Source organism: Varroa destructor, unplaced genomic scaffold, assembly GCF_002443255.2.
Source record: "Varroa destructor unplaced genomic scaffold, Vdes_3.0 BEIS01000005.1, whole genome shotgun sequence".
NCBI lineage: Eukaryota > Metazoa > Arthropoda > Arachnida > Mesostigmata > Varroidae > Varroa > Varroa destructor.
Window position 1 is genome coordinate 25,367,752 of NW_019211458.1, and position 19,015 is coordinate 25,386,766.

The window sequence follows — 19,015 nt, forward strand, 5'->3', positions numbered from 1 at the left end:
ATATAACCGGGCATAAGATATGACTTTTTTGTTATAATCTATTTTTATCCAGACTTATATCTACCACAAGTGGTGTATATGTATAATCAAGAAGCCCTAGTTATTTATTCCCTTTTTATTCTTCCAATAACGACATCTTAATTAAAAAAGACGGCTAGAAATTATAGTAAATTGAAAAAAAACTATTGACTTAATGTTCGGTTACTCTAGACTTCTAAAATGCCATATCAGTTTAACATATGTTTCATGTACCCCATTGTTCTACTCGATTATTTTAGTCATTGTGCGTGTTAATGCTACCAATTATTATTACCAGTTAGGCATTTCTGCCTACCTGGTAGGATTGTTTATGTTTTTCTACTTCCTTTCTTGTTAGCATTTATATTCTCTTTTATTTCAGCGGTCCTATCAGTGCTTTCGCTGACGGCGATCGCGGCCTGTCCATGGGCTACCGAAAGCACCATCAAACAGTCAAACCTAATAGGATTCGTAAGTCTGCCGCAGGTAAAAACCAAAATTTTTCCCGACAGGCAGTGGCGGAGGCTGCGGCAAGGCTGAGGGACATGGCGTGAACCTCCGAAGCAGTTTAGTAGACATTGTCTACATGCTAAAAGGTTGGTAAGCGATTTAGTAGTTGTATGATACACAAGGAAGCATGCTAGAGAATGGGGCAAGGAACGACGAGGACTTGGCGAAGAACATTGCGAACAAAGGTGACAAGGCTCAAATAGATAAAAGGAAGAACGTCAAGGGAAAAAGAGGATGAAGACATAATTGCGACGAATTGGAAAAGTCAACGCCCACTGTTACTACTACCAGCACTACCACGACGGGACAACGACGACGGTGATCAGTAGCACCACTTCCATAACCATACACACACCGACTTATCGACGTAGCTGGAGGTTCCACTTCTACGCCGCTTCCTTGTCGTGCCCTGACGCTCCTTGGTCCCTCTGCAATAATGTCGTTCTACCCTTTGTTCTCATTCTGCTTGTAGGCCTTAACCGGAATATTCGCATTCTGCTCTCGTTCGGTAGTTGCGATAGTCGCTAACCGCGCTTGGTGGCTATCCAGTCCACTCTATTTCTTACTCGCTGTTCCGCTTTGCAGTACCGACCTGTCTGTCTGTCTGTCATTGTGTAATCTTATCCCGCAGTAATGTACGTCCCGTCTGTCGTGTAGTTCATTGATCACCTACAAGGGCTTTTCTTAGTGTACCCGCACATATCCCTCCCGCTTTGGACAATCTTCCTTTACTGCCACCTACTAGCTAGCGCTTGACCACCAACTAAACTGCCCTGGCCTTGTTTTCTTGTCTTTTTTTCTGTTCGCAGCACCACGGCGCGCTTCTCTACGGCTGACTACCATGTGTGCTAGCTGCTCAACCTCCCAAGTGCTGATCTTCGTGGACTTTCCCGTCATGCCTACTAACGTCATAGGACCTGGTAGTTCAAGGCTCAATGGTCGGCAGTTCTTTTTAGCCACGGCTGCTTCCTGCGGTAATCTTCTCGCCTGGTGTTCTTCTGGCGAGATGCTACCTCGCCACTTGCATGGCTCCCTCACGCTTTCCTACTGGTCTCCAGGGAACGCATTCCTTGGCGAGCGGAAACGCCAGTCAGTCAGCCCGTAGTAACAGTTGCCTCCGCTGGTGGTGGCTACGGAAAAGGAAGCCGTGTTGTCAATAGGCAACAAAGTCCAGGCCAAGCAGAAGACAGAGCCTTAACCGCAGTTGCCACTATAACCACAATCCACTCGGACGACAGATCCCTTGGCTACCAGGCCCCTAACTCGTGGCTGCAATGCCCGTGACAGCGACGGGAGAAATCGCAATAAAGGCAAAGCGACAGAAGGTAAAACGGGATTTCGTGGGTGAACAAGAAACATAGCGAGGGGCGTGGGAGATAAACTAGGCAGAAAGAAAGAAAACGAACAAGTGAGCACAAAAAAGATTGAAATCGAGACGAATGAAAAGCGAGGTAGGATGAACCGTAGGAAGACCTGGATAGAATTCCGCATCAACTTAATCTACAACAGAAAACATTTCATACTGTAACAAACTGCATAATACAGTGTCAGTAAAATACATAGTACTGATGTATGTATATATTAAGCGGAGACATGCAGATAGATCTGTCTACCATGGAAGCTAAAGGACATGAAATACTCCTCCAACGAAGCACATCTGGAACGTGTCAGCGGTTTTTGCCTGCAGGCGTAAATGTCAAATGAAGTTGAGTCGTACCGCAGCTAAAGTATATGGTATTCCCGCGTATGTATTACATCTATCAAAATATCTTTGTTATGAAATCGTTTGCCATTTGTTCTGGATGTTCTTATATTTTTTTGTCACCATAAATAAGAAATATATGCGCGTAGGAAAAAAGGAATAGCTAAACGAAAACAAATGGTTCGTGCAGTGGATGAGGACCGCCCACTCGTAACGCTGGAAATCGTCAAAAGTTGGCTTTGTTAGCAAGAGCTTCATCAACTAATTAAAATAAGCTGGCCCATTGAACACGACAGATATTTTCCAGACAATTTGAATAAAAACAGATAATTGCATTAGATAAGGCAAAAAGGTTGTTCTATTACTCAAATCGAACATACATATAGACAAAAATGAGATAAAAGTTCATTAAGAGCACGCAATCACGTGAAAAATAAGCCTAAAGCAGAGTTAAATGGCAAGTATAGATCAAGTCCACGGTGCAACATCTGTTTCCTTGACAGGGAATACGGTAAAATCGATCCGTCAAATACCGCAATATAACCTATCGACGGAATTGTTGGCAAAATTTGAGTCATCTGAATGTCCAAGACAACATCTGCCATCTTTGCCTTCCAGCTAGCTGAGTGTCTTTCATAGATGTCTGTTAGGCCCAGATTTAATTAGCACTGGAAATCTACAGTAACAAGTAATGTTAGGTAAACAGGTTTTATGTAACCCAACTCGTTCATTTCCTAGCGTGAATTACCTTCAAGCTAACTGAACGGCATAGCTATTTTTGAGTACGATCTTCGGATTAAAACGTTTTATACTGCAGTCAAAGTATCGAGAAAACGACTGTATTTTACCGACCAAGATCCGACCCATCATCGGACCTGTGACATAGTGTTTGCCTGTCTGTCTGCTGTAGCCCAAATTTTAGAGGATTCATTGTAGGAACAATTGGAATTTGGAACGTTGGGACATGTATAATTAGTACAGAGCTGATGCGTCAGCGTTTTTTGACACGGTAGCCGTGACAAATGAGTCCCCGAAGGGTTATTAGACGCTGGATTAGCTGGCAATAAAGGTCTTGAAATCGGTTCTTCGGTGGCTTACAAACTCGGTGGTTTTTCTTGCTAGCTGACTTTAGCTAAAGTAGAAAGAGATGAAATGTATTGTTTCGGTCTTAGCGGTGATAATTGTATGCATTGTAAGCAAAAGCTGACTATGCTTGCTGGCAATGAAAGCGGCTCATTGCGTATGTCACGACGTGTCTTATTCCGTAATCCACGCAGCTTACATGTAGTTACAAAAAGATTTTTGCAGTATCTTTGATGAAGTGTCCTTGGCCATAAGTTATTAGATATCATGCTAACCATTAGTTCTGACAACACATGATTCGAAATGATCACTGAAAGCAGCCTCTTGGCTCTTTTTAACAGTCGTAGTCGTTTTGTTTAGACAATGCTTTTCAATTGGTAAAATTCCGTAAAATGAACAATACTTAGTTTTAAAAGGGTAGAATGCTACAAACGGTATTCTTCTAGTGTAATCAGTAATAAAGACCCGTACTGAGCTTGCAATTTAAATTCTTCTATCTTTTAAAGAAGCGAGAATTGGTGTGTTAGAGCTTTGAAACAACCCAACGCAGACGCTCTGGGCCATTACACATTTTCCGTCGAACAGGGGCAAATTGTAATGTAGCTTTTTAAGTGCGCGCTTTACTGGCTGATTGGGTGGTGCGTAAGATTAACGTCTGTTACAGCATAGACAGAGGGGCTATCTGATGTTAGGGAGACTAATGGCTTCCTAACTGACTAAGCGGCTAAGAAGGTAATTAATACTTATGTCACGACGAGTATATTCTTTTCGACATGTTCGCCCAATGTATCGTCGGCGTTTGCCGCAAAAACCAACCATTGAAAAGGAGCGAAAAATTGCCAGCACAGTATTTATTTTCTACGCCAACGTACGATGTACTTCAGTTCTCATATGTCTTATTTTTCGATGACAACCGATACTGGCCAGTCTGCATAGCTAGGCAGAATTCTATTTTGATTTGACACAGCATATGTCTGTTGGGTTTTGTTTGAATTTAGCTATTTTGATAGAGATCAGTAGAGCGAACTGTAGTCAAGCTTGCATACATTAGCCTCGACTAACACAACTACCTAGCGGAGAAATTCGCAGTACGTGGACTTATTTCGAAACAACTCTGACTAGCTGGCTCCAGCCAAACGGCCACGTACGAGGCAGATTTCGAAGTAAAAAATTCTTATCATACACATGAACAAATGAAAAGGGATCTGGTTACAGATAAACCAGACCTGGTAAGTAATGCACTTATCCTGTGTCAGTTAGAAATCCCAATACGTCGGCGAACAGCCATTTCAGAAGCGCACAGCCTCTCTGGGAACCCGAAAAATCCTCAGGGAAAGTAAGTAAGTGTATGTTTTTCGAAACGTTTACGACCTCGAAAAGTACCTTCCAACTTTGTTTACAAGAAACAGGCATCTGTGAGTCAATCTTTTGCGGCTAGACCGTATCCTGGTTTGTACGTTTTTCGCGAGAACAAAATCGCTTTAGTGTGTTCTAAGGCACTTTATATATCGCCTGTTAGACCGCGGAAGATTGTTTCAGTTCCTCGCAGAGTTTATTACTTTGCTAAGCTAATGCAACTGAACACATTTAGTCACACTTCTGTAAAAAACAAAGAAAAAAAAAAAATCCAAAAGTCGAATTTGGGTACTCTTTGGATTAGCGAATACGGTGCTTCAATCAGTAATCGTGGCTTGGTCTATCGAATAATCGAAATAATAACACCTACGTAGATCTATCTAATGATGATGGCAACGGGAGGCTCGATCTAGTATGTTAGAAATACTCTCTGAAAGGGTATTTCACTGTTATTCGAAACGGCCGATGAACTTCGTTTCTCGTGAGAAATCAAGCCCGGTGATGGTTCAATCAAGCCAAATGGATGATTTGATCCTGGTAGCAAAATATTTGTGCATATATTTTTATTTTTTTTTTCTGTTAATTTGAAGCGCAGCGTCCTAATATAGATCTGAGCGACATGCGCTATTTTTCAAATCTTTTAACTTCTCTTATGACTGGTGACACTGACATTCCCAGCGGCATAACAGCCTATTACATTCGAGCCTGTTACCCGTACCTAGCAACTGTATCTGAAGCTGATGACCTTCTCCGCAGATAAACAGCCTCCATTAGACCTGGGTAAATTGGAGGCCATTGGAGAGAAAAGATAAGGTTTGGGGAAGTGTATTCCCTGTTTTCATAATATTTAATTGTTTAAATAATTTCGCTCATCATTGTGTGTAATCCGACAAAGGTCCGGACTATTACGAGCGGCAAAGCGCATAGTACATAGCATACATACATGTATATGTCTATATATAGTGCTTCGTTTTATTAATAAAAATTATTTGTTGTTTCAAATGCAACAAATAATTAAGTATATATGTATGGTATTAAAGTTTAGTATATGTAATCAGCTGCGTATGCCTTAGGTTAGGTTGTCGCTACTCCCTAAAAATACCTTCGTGGAATCGTTGCCAATCTGAATGGGGTCAAGTGTGAAATGTTCGATGTGTTTCGAATTAACTATAACCTTACATGTCAAATACTAAATAAAGGTTTTTGAACACAAGGAAGGTTTACAGCACTGTTTACCATCTTTACCCTGTTAGTTCGGTCTTTTCATAATTAGCACGATTAACCCAAATTTTATCATAAAGAAACAAAGATATTTTCAGTTTAGGCCCAGTGTCTGAGATATCTCGCGATGTGGGGCTCTTGAAAAGCACTGAGAGAGTTGTACGGTATGCTTTACCGGTCTTGTAGTTGAATAGCCCTCATGTATGCCTTCCCATTATCACCCCATGTTGATAGCGTTTCAGGAGACGTTTCTTTCGGCCTCAGCAGGCCCCTAACAACTAGGTGCTTCAGGGCGTCCAAAGTTGGATCCTAGAGCGTCTAAGGCATCCAGGCCTTCAACGAGCCGGTTTGCAGCCGACGCTTGCTGCGTTGCAACAGTGATTCGATGGTGATTCCCCAGCATTTTGATTATATCTTACCTCGTAGTATAGGAAAGATACGATTGATAAATCGTCTGTTTTGTTAATCTAATTAGGGTGTTTATGTTTGATTGACGCTTGGCGTCGTAACAAGACCGCGATGACTTATATATTTCTAAATATGATTATATATTTCTGAACATAGCACATCCTCGACCATCAGTCGTTGTAGCGCAGCTGCGTCGGGCGAAAATTAACTAGCGCAGTCGCTTTGAGATCTGCAAGGCACCTGCACAGTCCGTTAGCTCGAATTACGTCAAAGAGAATTTCTCATCGCCCTATGCACGTCGTACCGTGCAACCCCACTTTTAACCCCAGTCACATCTTCTTTTTTCGGCAGGAACAGACGTCGAATGGCCGGCGGAAAAAGATCATCGGTTTTATCGATTGTGTTTCAGCGTTATACAGAGGCCGGTACGGAAATACTATTTAACATCAAGCGACATGAGCTCGCTGCTATCGAACTCCTGTGACAGTACAACCTACTGTCGTGGTTCAGCTCAACCCCAGGGTCCAATCGTCCCCAACGTCGTTGGGGTGAACTCAGGCACTCAAGTGTTGAACCGCACTAAATAGTAGGTTCACATAAATGTTAATGCAGTAGAATGCGAAATATCGTGCGATTCTAACATGCGCCAGTAAAACAGACGGTGTTTGGATCTACGGCGATTGTTAAATAGAAAATTAGACCTGAGTACATGGGAATGGCTTTTAATTAAGCAAAAAGCAACACATTCTTGAGCATCAGTCATTAGTTTAGGAATAGCTTCTGTAATAAACACATTTTAAATGGGTAGGTTGAATGGTAAAAGATGTTTTTTTTTTATTAAATATATGAGAAAAAAATCTGATTTCGCGTTAATCTATAACATCTATAGATGTTATTGCTTGGAGTGCGTTTCTAACTGGTTATACTTGGCTAAACTGTAAAATTGTCTGGGAACTATGTACATAAATCTGTTTCGCAACTACTTCGCTAAATAGAATGTTCAATAGAGTGTCTTTTTAAGCATTGCTTCAGACTGTCTACTTCCAGCGTGAGACGAAGTATCTGGAATTACGCCCGGTTTTGAGTATTTTGTAGGCAAAACCTCATTATCCTTGGCTAAAACCTGTTTTTTTTTTATTTAACCACATTTGTTACGTGATGTATGGCGTCACTAACTAGAATAAGGTTTACTCCTAACAAAAAGAGCTGCAAAACAGTGTTCCTGGGGTACGTTACTGACTGTAGATATTGTTCCTATACACTACTATATTGACTGTGAAGAAAGAGGTCAAATAAAAGTAAAGGAATTAGTATTTTATTTAACTAATTGGGAACAGATAGGATGGTGTTGTCAATACAAATAATGTGGCTTAAATTTTTCATTTATAAATTGCACTGTATTTTGTACGAGGCATGCGCTTCATTGCGCAAGCACTCGGTGTTACGCGATCAATTTCTCGGGCATATGTATACTGCGCTATTCTAAACCGTGAATACCAATCGAACTTAACACTGTTTTTAAAAGGTCTTATTATTATGTAATATAATTACTGATCATTTGTTATTTTATCCGAAGTACGGTCCAAAATTAATGTGTTTTGCCAGCGACTCCTTTCTTGCCTGAGGAAACCATGTAAGTGAAATGCCGTGAGGGAACCCCTATTAGAAAGAAGAGAGTCACGCTGAGTGCCAGGCGAGACTTTCTTTTTTCTAATAGGACTTTCTTTAGTATTTACAAATGTACTATCGTTTTTTTCGTTTAGCAATCCTAGGAAGATCTCAATGACCAAGACTTCTCCTGGCCTGGCCAACACCTTACAACATCTAAACTCTAATTTTCTCTGGCATCTTATAGTGCACCTCAACACTGTATGGTTCCAGCGCTAGGATCTGACATTTATCGAGAAACGTTAGAGATAAGTTTTATTATTTGTTTAATAGTGAACCGAATCCTTTACTTGAACGGTTCATCCTTTATTTGTGAGCGTCTTTTGTTGTCGACAATACAATCGTAGAGTTACAGTACAACATCTGAAAGTCACTTCATCCCAGTTTTCATATATAGAACACTAGGTACTATTATTCTACGATTTTCTGCGGTCAGTTACCTACCGCGATGTTTGCAGCGTTAGCGATGCGATATGCTCAAACCGCGGCGAAATTACGACACCTGCGATTCGCAGCCATACACGACCTATTACCCAGTCTTATCAACCTAGCTGTTAGTGAAAACGCGGCTCTATACCACCAGGAACATTGCAGGACCAAAATGTGGATAGTAAATGAAGGTTGCTACACACCAAACAAATTACCTCGCTGAATTCCATCCCTCCGCTTAGTTTTCAGCAGCGATACACCATTTTCCCCGAATCTGGCATATGCCCCTTACTTGTACGGCAGGTGATGGGCTTTTCCTTACTTGTTTGCCGTCTTATAGGTCCGTAATGCCGAAGCTCGCGATGCTTGACCGTAAGTTCGTGTCCCGACTGCTGCTGCCGCCTTCCTCTCTGCAAGCTTCGCCACCGCCGTTCCCTCGGCCCGCAAAAGCCTTCAGAGCGACAGCGACACGTGAGATTTGACGGTAGACCAATTTACTCAGTGTCAGCGCATCGCCCAAACTTCCCCTGCAACGAGACGATTCCTGCAACTTTCTCACCGGCGGACCACCTGCCTGTGCGGTCTCCACCATGCTTCCCGCCGGCGTCAACCGGTATGGCCTTTTCCAGCTTTTTTCACCGTCCCAGGCTGTGTATGGGTTCTGTAATTTTACCGCAATAGCACTCCTCTGACTACCACAACTTACGAAGCTTTCCACAGCAGGGTAGACTTGATAAAAGAAGCCAGTGCTTTTGTTGTCTAACTTTCTAGAACTGGCTTCCATGAGGGTTAGCTAAGCCGACGACGAAAAAGAGAGATAACAAAGCAAGCCTTTCGTTGGTAGTGCTGTCGAATTTGATTAAAGTTCAACATCTGCGCCCAGTTTTGCCTGCGGCTTACATTAGGTTTAACACTTGCTTAGTATGTCTTCTTTAATATCTTAGCATGTATTGGACGGATTGTAGATTACATTAGTCAATCGAACGTCACGTAATCAGATCGTATATATGACACATTAAACAAGCCCCTCATTTTATAGACTTTTTATTGTAAGTTCATCCACTCAAAGGGCTATGCGACCCTATGCACTTGTCATCATTTTCATTATAGAAGTTCAGTTGTACATGGTACCTTTTACTCCCAATAGGTTGTATGACGACCCTGTCCATCGCCAGTTTGCACTATTTATATTTGGCTATGGCTAGTGCCGATGGTAGCGGCAACGTGCAGAGAAAAACGAAGGTATCGTTGTAGGAAAAACAGAAAGTTCTTTCACTAGAACACCGTCGTCTTCCTGTTAAGCGTTCCTCTTATGGTCGTTTTAAACGCCGTTCTCCGTTGACACTCCGAGGCAATTTGCCTTTGGCGATACAAATGTTCGCGCCGTAGCTGCTGATATTTTGCCATCTATTTTCTGTGTTCACCGATAGTGTGCGCGCGTGCCAGACCAAACGAAGCCAAGTGACAGGGAAGGCGCTGCGTGCGTGGGCCAAGTGTATCATTACAATAGTGAAGATTACTATTACTCCTACTCATGTTTGATGGGACTGACTGGTCTGTCCTATGTGGAGGAGGTAAACAAGGGTGTTAGGATTTTTAGACTAAGGGCGGCAAGAAAAAACAAACAGTCTAAGATCTTCCTCTGTTCGGTAATACGGCGTTAGCCGAACTGTTAATGTTGCCGCTACAGCGAGAACTAGTGGCCAAGAAATCGTCATCTCAATTATTAAGTTACGCACCTTTGATATAGAGCGTCCCCCCGTGTTGCTTTCAATAGGCACTGGAAAGCGGGCAGGCGGAATGCGTAATGGCGAAAAAGGGCAAGTAAGCTTTGCAGCTCTATCTAAGAGCAGAATATATAAGAGTATACAATGTCCACGGAGACTGACGAGCCGATGAGGGGTGCATAGGCAAGTTTTCCCTAGCGTATTAATCGCTCAGCTGTTGCTGCCATCGTTGTGCTGTCTCTCTTTGCCGTTGTGTCGACTGGTGGTCCTAGTTGTCAAGCAAAGGTCATCGTTTCATATTGTACGATGTACGGTGTAAATACTATATACTATATGAACCTTTGAAGGAGTATATTTCGAGTAGTATTAACGTTAACATCCTACATGGAATTCGCGACTTATGCGTACAATGCTTTAGATACGATTGTTCTTGGTATGGGGTGCTTAGTTGATAATTTAATGTCAACTCAAAGCAATAGCTTGCTTTTGTAGGTAGATTGCAGGGCCTGACCAACGAACTACTAAATCAGCCAACTTTGTCGTTATGATGTTACGTCCTTTATCATATTGGGTGTACACTTTATCGACTGATAAAGCTCAAGCGTTGTCGACCTAACAAGGTCCGTACTCCAGGTATCTGCTCTCTCTCTGTCGATATCCAGATAGCCTATTTGCTAAACAGAGGTAACTCTCAGGGGTGACGTTGGGGCTATTGTCAACCCCACTAGTTGAATAAGCATTATAGACAGTTCTAAATGCATGTACGTGTGTGTCGTTCTGTATTTCTAATTGTCTTGTATGAATGAATTACGTTTACGTGTGCTTGTCTATATATATATATATATATATATATATATATATATATATATATATATATATATGAATGCATAATACCTGTGGGTGTTATGGAGTCTCGTGTCTTTGTAGGCCTTTGAGTGTAGTGAATTATTGATATTACCATTTGATAGTAACGATAATGTTGGAACCATCCTCGCACTAAGGTTTAGTTCGTAGCCTTTTCCGTTGATGCTGCCGTAAAGTAGCAGTATATAGAGAAGACGTAGATAATGGGAGGATGAACGATACAAAAGTTAGCGATTACGGGGCTTTACGGCCGAATCACGGCTGGAGATTGCAACCTTTAAACAGCCGTAGTTGCAGTTAACTGTAACAAGTAGTGGTGCTTCTCTCTTGAAGCTGACAGGGCAAAGGGTTGGGAGCAGGAATGTATAGCAGATGAGTAACGCTCACTTCAACGTCCGTTTACCGGTTCTCGTCGTCGACGGTCGCGGGGTGTCCTGGCGGGCTCAAGGGACCGATACGCTTCCTATATAGCAGGCCACTTGCTTACGGAAGTGGCACCCCTTTCACTCTATATGGCAACGCCTCCTAGGCCATCCTATTTTCCCCTGTGTTGTATCTCGTAACGTCCCGTTTCGAGCTTCTGCCACCTCCGTCATCCATCGAGCTGACCCACGCACTCTAAGCCCCTATTTCTATCTATGCCTATCCCTCATATATCGCAAGTAACGTTTGTCGCAGCGGAGGGGATTCAGTCGAAGGAACCAGCAGCGTAGAACGAAACGAGAACGAAATGGCTGACAGAAAGGACGGGGGGGGGGGAGGGGGAGGGTAGAACTGGGACGACGAGAGAACCACAGAGAGAAAACAAGCGGAGACAACTCTGTAAAAAAATACTCTGGTGGTGGGACCACAACGACTCGCTGGAGAGCCGGGGATCCGAGGCCGGCAGCAAGTCGCTGAACAACCGACCAACCACTTTAGTGAGCGAGCCCCACTTTCTTCATTCTGCCTTCGCATCTCCCGGCGGGGGAGGCGGGGGAGGGGCACTCCTGACAATCCGTTCTTTGCTACCATCACAGCAGCAGGAACGACGCCGGCTGGCCGTCGGCCGGCCAGCCAGCGGCTGCGGCGCCCCTGTTTGATTAATGGTTGCAGCTCCCTTTTTGCATAAATACAATATATGCAAATGTAGACGCCGCCACCGCCGTTCCTGCCGATATATATCATCACCAGCGACAACGAAGACGAAACCAGTTGGGCTCAGAGCAGACGGACAGAGAAGCGCGGCTGAGTGAAGGATATGTTATTACCATTACCAGTACTATGTATATGTCAAGAGGTGGAGGCAGGTGGCACGGAGCAATGGGCAGATGGTGCGCGAGCGAGTGTAAAATTGCCCTTCGTCCGAGACCACGACGCTGGGCGTTTGGTGGTCCGGTGATCGATCGCAGTAGTAGTAGTAGATAGTAGTAGCAGTAGTAGGTAGCAGATAGTAGTAGCAGTAGTAGGTAGTAATAGTATGTAGTAGCAGTAAGTAGTGGTAGCAGTGGTAGTAGTAGGAGGTAGGTAGTAGTATGTAGTGGTAGTAGGTAGTAGTAGTGGTAGCAGGTGGTAGTAGTAGTAGTAGGTAGTAGATAGTAAGTAGTAAGTAGGTAGTGGTAGTACTGGTCCGCCGTTAGACTGTGCTTGCTGATGGACGTTGGTGGTAGACTAGTGGAGAGTACGGAATTTCTTCCTATTCCGAGAGCTTTAGGAAAGAAAGAGCGAGAAAAGCAAGTAAGATGCTGCTAAAGCAAATTGTTAAGAAGTGAAAATTATAAAAATGTCTTGACTGAGTCCACCGGGCGCACTTACCGACCGATTTCAAGGATTCAAGACGCAGACGAGGGAGGTGCACAACAGCAATAGACCGGCGAACTGAGTCGGCGGCTGGATGTTGAGAGAGTCACACTACAAATGGAGGCTGACGTCGATGGCGAAGTTAGCGATGGAGTTCGTGGGGTGATGAAAGAGCGAGGAGGGAAACTGTCGCCAAGCAACTTAGCAGGCAGAGGGCTGTTTTGCTGGAGGGAAGGTGCTGCTATGTTAAATGACTTTGTGAGAAAATGCAGCGATTTTGAAAGAAGGCTAAAAGGAGCTTAGTTACGAAAAAAGAAAGAAGAGCTCCATAGGACATTCTATAATGAGGCAAGGAGGTGGGCTTCTTTAACGCTTTTTAAGATATGAGTTTTCGAGTTAACAGAGAAAAGGTATTTGCCTGGTAGATAACAGACAATGTACAAGCGAATTAGGAAAACAGCATTTACAAGTTATTCAACGACCTGATGTCCAGTAGAATTAGCGATCTGACAGGCTGGAGGACAAAAACGCGAATTGTTAACGAAAGCTGCAAAGAAAAGGGACTGAAATCAAGCAGGATGCTCTCTAAGGAGTTTACTAAGATCGTCGAATGATTCGGTCAGATCAGTGTCGAGGATCCAGTAAATTTCTTTCATTCAATAAACTGGATGCCATCGAATCACGGATATAGTACGTTTAATGCATTTACGTTTAAAACTCGACGTAAACTCATCCCAAACGATGTAGCGCGATCTAAGAAGTCTTAATGTGGAACCAAATCACCTATGGAAGACAAGTCTCAGCGCTTCACTGATAGCGCCAAAAACAAGACTCAGTGGCTTTATGAATCACATTGGATGATACTTTACGAAATGAGATATGCGTAGAATAATACACTTTTTTTTTTTGTTTTTTGACTCACAAAAAAATCACAACATTTCTCTTGATATTATCACGATTATTCTAACTATGATGGCTGAAGCCCATTTCTCTATATTGGCCTCACTCTGGAATAGTGACGGGCAGAGATACGTTTTGCCTTAGTTAATATAAGCACATCCTAGGTCTTGCGATAGCAATAACCCAACCTATAGTCTTGAATTTGCGCAAGGCCTTGCGATTATACAGCGATCATAAAATGCAGTTGATGATCTTCGATGCCGGTCTAGATGGCTAGCTTCAAGAAGCTATCAGAGTGTCGGCGTCGCTATAAGATAGCGAGAAGATAGCGCAACCTCAATCGTAGATACATCGAAAGCGTAAAAGAAAGTTATCTGGAGTTTCTTTTGTTTGTCGATGAGAAGAACCAGCACTCTTGTAATTATTGACATATGACCTTAAATGGATCATCTTACTTCAGTCGACCATTCTAGTTCTACTAGATATTCTAGTAGAACTAGAACGGCAAACAGTACCCGTTCAGTAACTTAGAAAAGCTGACAGTCTTAGGGAAAAAAAGCAGCCAGGATTGAGCAGCTTAAGAGGCATCTTTATTTATAAACCATATTTGAAAACGTATATGCATATATGAGTGGAATAAGTTTGTTTTTTGAAATCGTGCGAAAATTATAGCCAAATTCAAAAGTAATCGCACGTAATACAATTTAAAAGAAAAAAAAAACTACTGTTTAGGCTGCCATATTACGTTTTTATTTTATTGTACTTACGCATATGAAACAATGGCGTTGTAACTGGCCGCACAAAAACACAGCCAACGCTTTTTTCTTCTGTAATCGAAGTATATAAAAAAGTATTAGAGTCAAAATTACATTTTTGCCAAACGGAAGTAGCCTAAAACGTTCTTTTTTAGCGTTTTTCTCTACAGCTTTACGTACGGGACGAATGCATTGGCATCAGCCAGGCTGATTGCAGACAACCAGATGACCAGAGTATGAGCAGTTTGCTCTTAAAGACGCGTTTGTTCCTCGGAGATACGCAGTAATATAGTCAGCTACTTTAAAATGATCGCTCGCCCTATTACCGCTGCACCACCTCCGAGGGCATACATTGAACTGTTCTTAGTATCGCATGTCTCTTGTACGCTTAGCTCTTCAAATTTTTTGCCCCATTTATATTTTTTTGGTGTCGAAAATGTGCCTAGCTGTAACATACCAATCGTGACTGCGAACAGTGAAATCGTAGGGAGTCATGTAGAATATTACGACAGTTGCCATTCAGACAAATTGAACAAATAAAAAATGAACGTAATGCATTTTTACATCAAGAGCGGATAATTAGATAATTTGAAAACAAAAGATATTATCACGAACAGATCAGCCGTAAATACCAATGAAAATACTATGTGTTCGATATTGTGCAGAACTATGCATCATATTAAGTTGATCAAAAGGTAATGACGGCTTTTTTACGTAACAAGTGACACGGTATAAGAAACCCGTTACCTATTCGCCGTCGCTGTTCACGACCTTCTCCCTTTTATCAATCAATTTATTTGCGAGATTTTCAGGCCTCGTTTTGAATAGTTCTAAAGTCCCTCCTCATTGCCCATTTCTTAGTGAGTAGAAAAGGTAGTAATCCCTCAGCTCGAGATCTGAGGAATCTCGTGGATGCGACAGAATTTCTCGACGGCTTTGACGACCGTTGCCATCTCCGTCTGGCACCGTTCTGACGACTTTGCTTTGTTTATCAGGCTTCTCCACAAGGTGGAATTTCTTGTTGACTCGATGTAATTGGGCCGTATAGATAATGGTCAAGAATATTATTTTCTTAAGCAGTTTAAACGCTATAAAGTCCAATTAAAAGCAAGTTTTTTTCCGATGGGGATCTGGCTTAACTCTAGATAATTTAGGCTAATCTATTGGAGTTACTGATTCCTTTCTCTGCTTTATAGATTAGTAGAAGCATCATTTTTCTTCATTCTTCTTAGCTGTGTACGAACCACTGCAAGGCGATGTGGTGAAGAACAACAGGGAGCCGTGTTTTCACTCAGATTATGGGGCACTCCGGGTCTCCGTGTCTGGTAAAATTTTATAGATACAATATGGCTCGCCATACTCAAATGCCTACCACCCACTGTAAATAAAGTTTCTTCTTAGTCTTAACGCTGAATACGACGTTAATTAAGGTTTTTCAGTAACTGGAGTTCTTCGTTTGTTAATTTGTATAACACTAGTAACTAGCTGTTAAGCTGTATTGCTTTTTACTCTCCGCCAATGGAATCTCTACGTATATCTTAGGACCGTACACATGTCAATGGTGCGCTTACTTTTCACTCCAGTTACCTGCCTTTGCTGGACGTTGAGACCAGTCCGTTTCGCCACTGGGCGGTTATCCTCTGGGCCATTTAGCGAGTCGTTTGTCAGCCCAAGTGTTTACCAAGCATGAAGGGCCGACCACCTTGGGCAGTCCTCCGTCCTAATAAGTACTCGCCCACCGAATTCGACACAGTCATCCCAGGTCTTTCTTTATAGTTTATTTTTTTGACTCATGCGATATAAAATTAGTATCGGAAGTGGCTGAGACACCCATTCTCGGAGCCTGGACTTGAGATAAAATTTTATTTACTATACAAGCTTATAACGAGCTTATGGAGAGGGGAGATCGCTTTTAAGTAGCGGCACGTCGAAGACGGTGCAAGAACTAAAGTAGAGCAAACTTTTTAAAAAAACTGCTGTTCCTTCTTGCTTATTGGATTCTTGCCATACAACTGTTGCCGCGATCCGCGGTACTGCCTGAGCGCCTGTTACACAGATTTACGGCATTACGGCATTGAGCTACATAAAAGTGCTCTGCTATAAACTGTATATACAGGCTCGCTTGATGGGCTCGAACCAAAGACTCTCTAAGCTTAATAGCCAGATACAGTGTCTGAACTAACTGAGCTGCTGTTTATACTGAGCGAAGTATACAAAAACGTACCGTGTCTATGTAAATCCCAAAAAAAAATTCTTATTGTCTGACTTCTGTTCGGTTCGTGTGATTGGATATTTGCTTTTTGACTGCAATAAACAACGTGAATCTATAGGTGCATTCGCGATGACTTTGCCGTCGTTCCTTACGACCATGCTCATTTTGTGTGAAAGTCATTGACCACGCCGTCTTCACGACCTGAAACAGGAAAGAGAGGGACGATTTGGAAAAATGTTCGCGGATGAATAGGGACGGTAAAAAGGGACGCGCAGGAGCGGTGACTCTAGGGCGCCTTCGTTCTCGTAGAATCGGCCAGAATCCACAATCGACCGACCACAGTCACGTAGTAACACTCTGAAAAAGGAAAAGCTGACCGAAGAAGAAATCTCGTTGATGAAACGGCAGAAAGAAACAATCATTGTTTCTGGTTATAGCTTTTCGTCCTGCGTCCAACGTCCACAGTGCCTTCTTCAATTGAACGTTCTCATAAACACGTTTATATGATGTCGTTATGGAAGACACGCGAAACGAAGGTACCACACACATGTACACAACTAACGTATATTTGGTATGTACACTCACTCACCCGCTCAGAGAGATTGCTCTGCCTGGCGGTCTGATCGACGATCTTGATCTCTTATTTTGTGTGTGTTTTAGGTACGAAGGTAGCTTTTGTTTGCGACGCTTCTTCCAATGCATTAGGGAGCGGTTAAACAAAGATATTTGTACTTTAGCTGCTGGCGATATTATTCTGTGCGGAAAAGGATGTCCTTGTTTACGCATAACCTGAGCCTGCACCTGGATCGAACTAGCTCCACAGTTCCTACGATCAGCATTCGATTCCGCTTTGGTATGACGCTATTCCGCACGCGCAGCCACAGTGGCGTAGTATTCTTTATTCGGGAACGCGTACACGGCAGGCGGTGGGTCTATATGTGTTAACGTGTCGATAGAAGTGGGTGGCAATGCACGTTAACTAGTTTGGTAAGCGGCTTCGTAGGATGTATTGGGCAGTACAGCTATATGAAAGGCAGAAGGTCGCGTGCAGTAGCTTTTGTGGATTGGAAAAGCTCGCTCACGTATAGCTACTACATTCAAGTAACGTCGTCGTCGTCGTCCTCTACAAGTGTATGTGGATACGTTAGCAGTGTCTAATATAAACGAGCGTGTCTATTGCGTAAGAAAAAAGAGCAAGGAAAATCGGAGACTTGACAGAAAACACAAATTCAGGTGCGAATATGATCGAAATCAAAACACATTCATTGAACTACGTTCCGAGCGCTACGTAGCGTTGGGTGTGAAACGAAATCGTAACGTTAACGAAACACTTATCATCACCTAAACCTAGAAGATAGGTGTTGAGGTTCCATGAAACCTACAGCATCGACAGCTCTATTCATCAAAATGGCTGCCTGCTTCTGTGGCGTTGATCAAACTTAGGACATGATGGTTTTTATGGCCCATCATTCGATTTGAGCGTCCTCAATAATACTATCAAGTTGCATCGTAGAATCGGCCCTCCGCACAGGCTGCGTGGCGACCTTCGATTTACACTTAACAAACAAATCAGACATTGTAAAAGCAAAAATCTAAAAGATAATTTTCCTCTATCAAGGGGAAATTATTAGGAAAAAGTAGCTTAGTGTAATGCCTGCAACGCGAGCTTAACATCACAACGGTTGCCTGCCATTGTCAAAACGAATTTGCCTCAGAATCATTGCCAATTGCTGTTGTTGTCGGCGTAGAGCAGGTCCGACTTGACGTTGTTGTCTTCGAATGAACTATCGCCGGCTAAGGAAACAAAAGGGTGCGAGTAAAATTCGCGGCTTACTCGCAATACAGATGATTTTGTTTGTTTTGCATACATCAAGGGCCGAACCTCCTGTCCACCTATCTCTCAAGACAAAAAGCCAGAGAGATAATCGACAATTTCCATTCGTATTGGCAGCTTGACGTTTCGTTGAGCACTGCGTTACAGATGAAAGTTCACAATGATAACAAGTAAAATCAGGGAAATGGATTTAAGCTGAGCAAGAAAACTAAGGTATACCCAGCTTCTCATAAAGTTCGTTGTGGACGTCAATCGAAAGGGAGATAGAGATGCAGGAAAATACGCGTAAGAGAAAAGTAAATGTTTAAATAGAATTAGTGCAAGACCTCTGGCGTAAAGTCTCTCCTAAAAAATGAATATTTCATTTTTCAATAAAATATATGGGCTGGAATAAAAAAATATCTGTAACTCACCTTAGGCCTATTTATCCGTATGCGTTATTGTAACTGTTTCCGGTATAGAGCGCAATTGCCTCATCGAAATAGGCTAACGCTGTAGACTAAACAAATTTGTGATCTCTTACAATGGATCAGTTTTTCTAATCGATCC

At 42.6% G+C, this 19,015-nt stretch overlaps 1 protein-coding gene and 1 long non-coding RNA gene across 13 annotated transcripts in view; both read left to right on the forward strand.

The window, feature by feature from the left end:
- LOC111251951 (uncharacterized) overlaps positions 1-2,581 on the forward strand; it is a 5,599-nt gene extending 3,018 nt beyond the window's left edge. For 5 of the 10 annotated variants that reach the window (XM_086990822.1, XM_086990817.1, XM_022809133.2 and 2 more), the window contains 2 exons: positions 401-504; positions 1,338-2,581. In XM_086990822.1, the coding sequence (XP_086846948.1) occupies positions 401-504; positions 1,338-1,364 (131 nt within the window). In that variant the 3' untranslated portion in view covers positions 1,365-2,581. Of the gene's footprint in view, positions 1-400; positions 847-1,337 lie in introns of all 10 variants that reach the window. The other 5 variants (XR_002674039.2, XM_086990820.1, XM_086990821.1 and 2 more) reach the window with 2 other exon arrangements.
- A 1,702-nt stretch (positions 2,582-4,283) lies between these two features.
- Positions 4,284-9,005, forward strand: LOC147755468 (uncharacterized). Of its 3 annotated transcripts, XR_015328801.1 has the most exons (4): positions 4,284-4,653; positions 6,125-6,278; positions 6,650-6,884; positions 8,736-9,005. It is a non-coding gene; the product is annotated as an uncharacterized LOC147755468 (long non-coding RNA). The 3 variants fall into 3 exon arrangements; XR_015328800.1 differs by lacking the exon at positions 8,736-9,005 and having other exon boundaries at positions 6,650-7,478; XR_015328802.1 differs by lacking the exon at positions 8,736-9,005 and having other exon boundaries at positions 4,284-4,649; positions 6,650-7,478.
- The last annotated feature ends 10,010 nt before the right edge of the window (positions 9,006-19,015 follow it).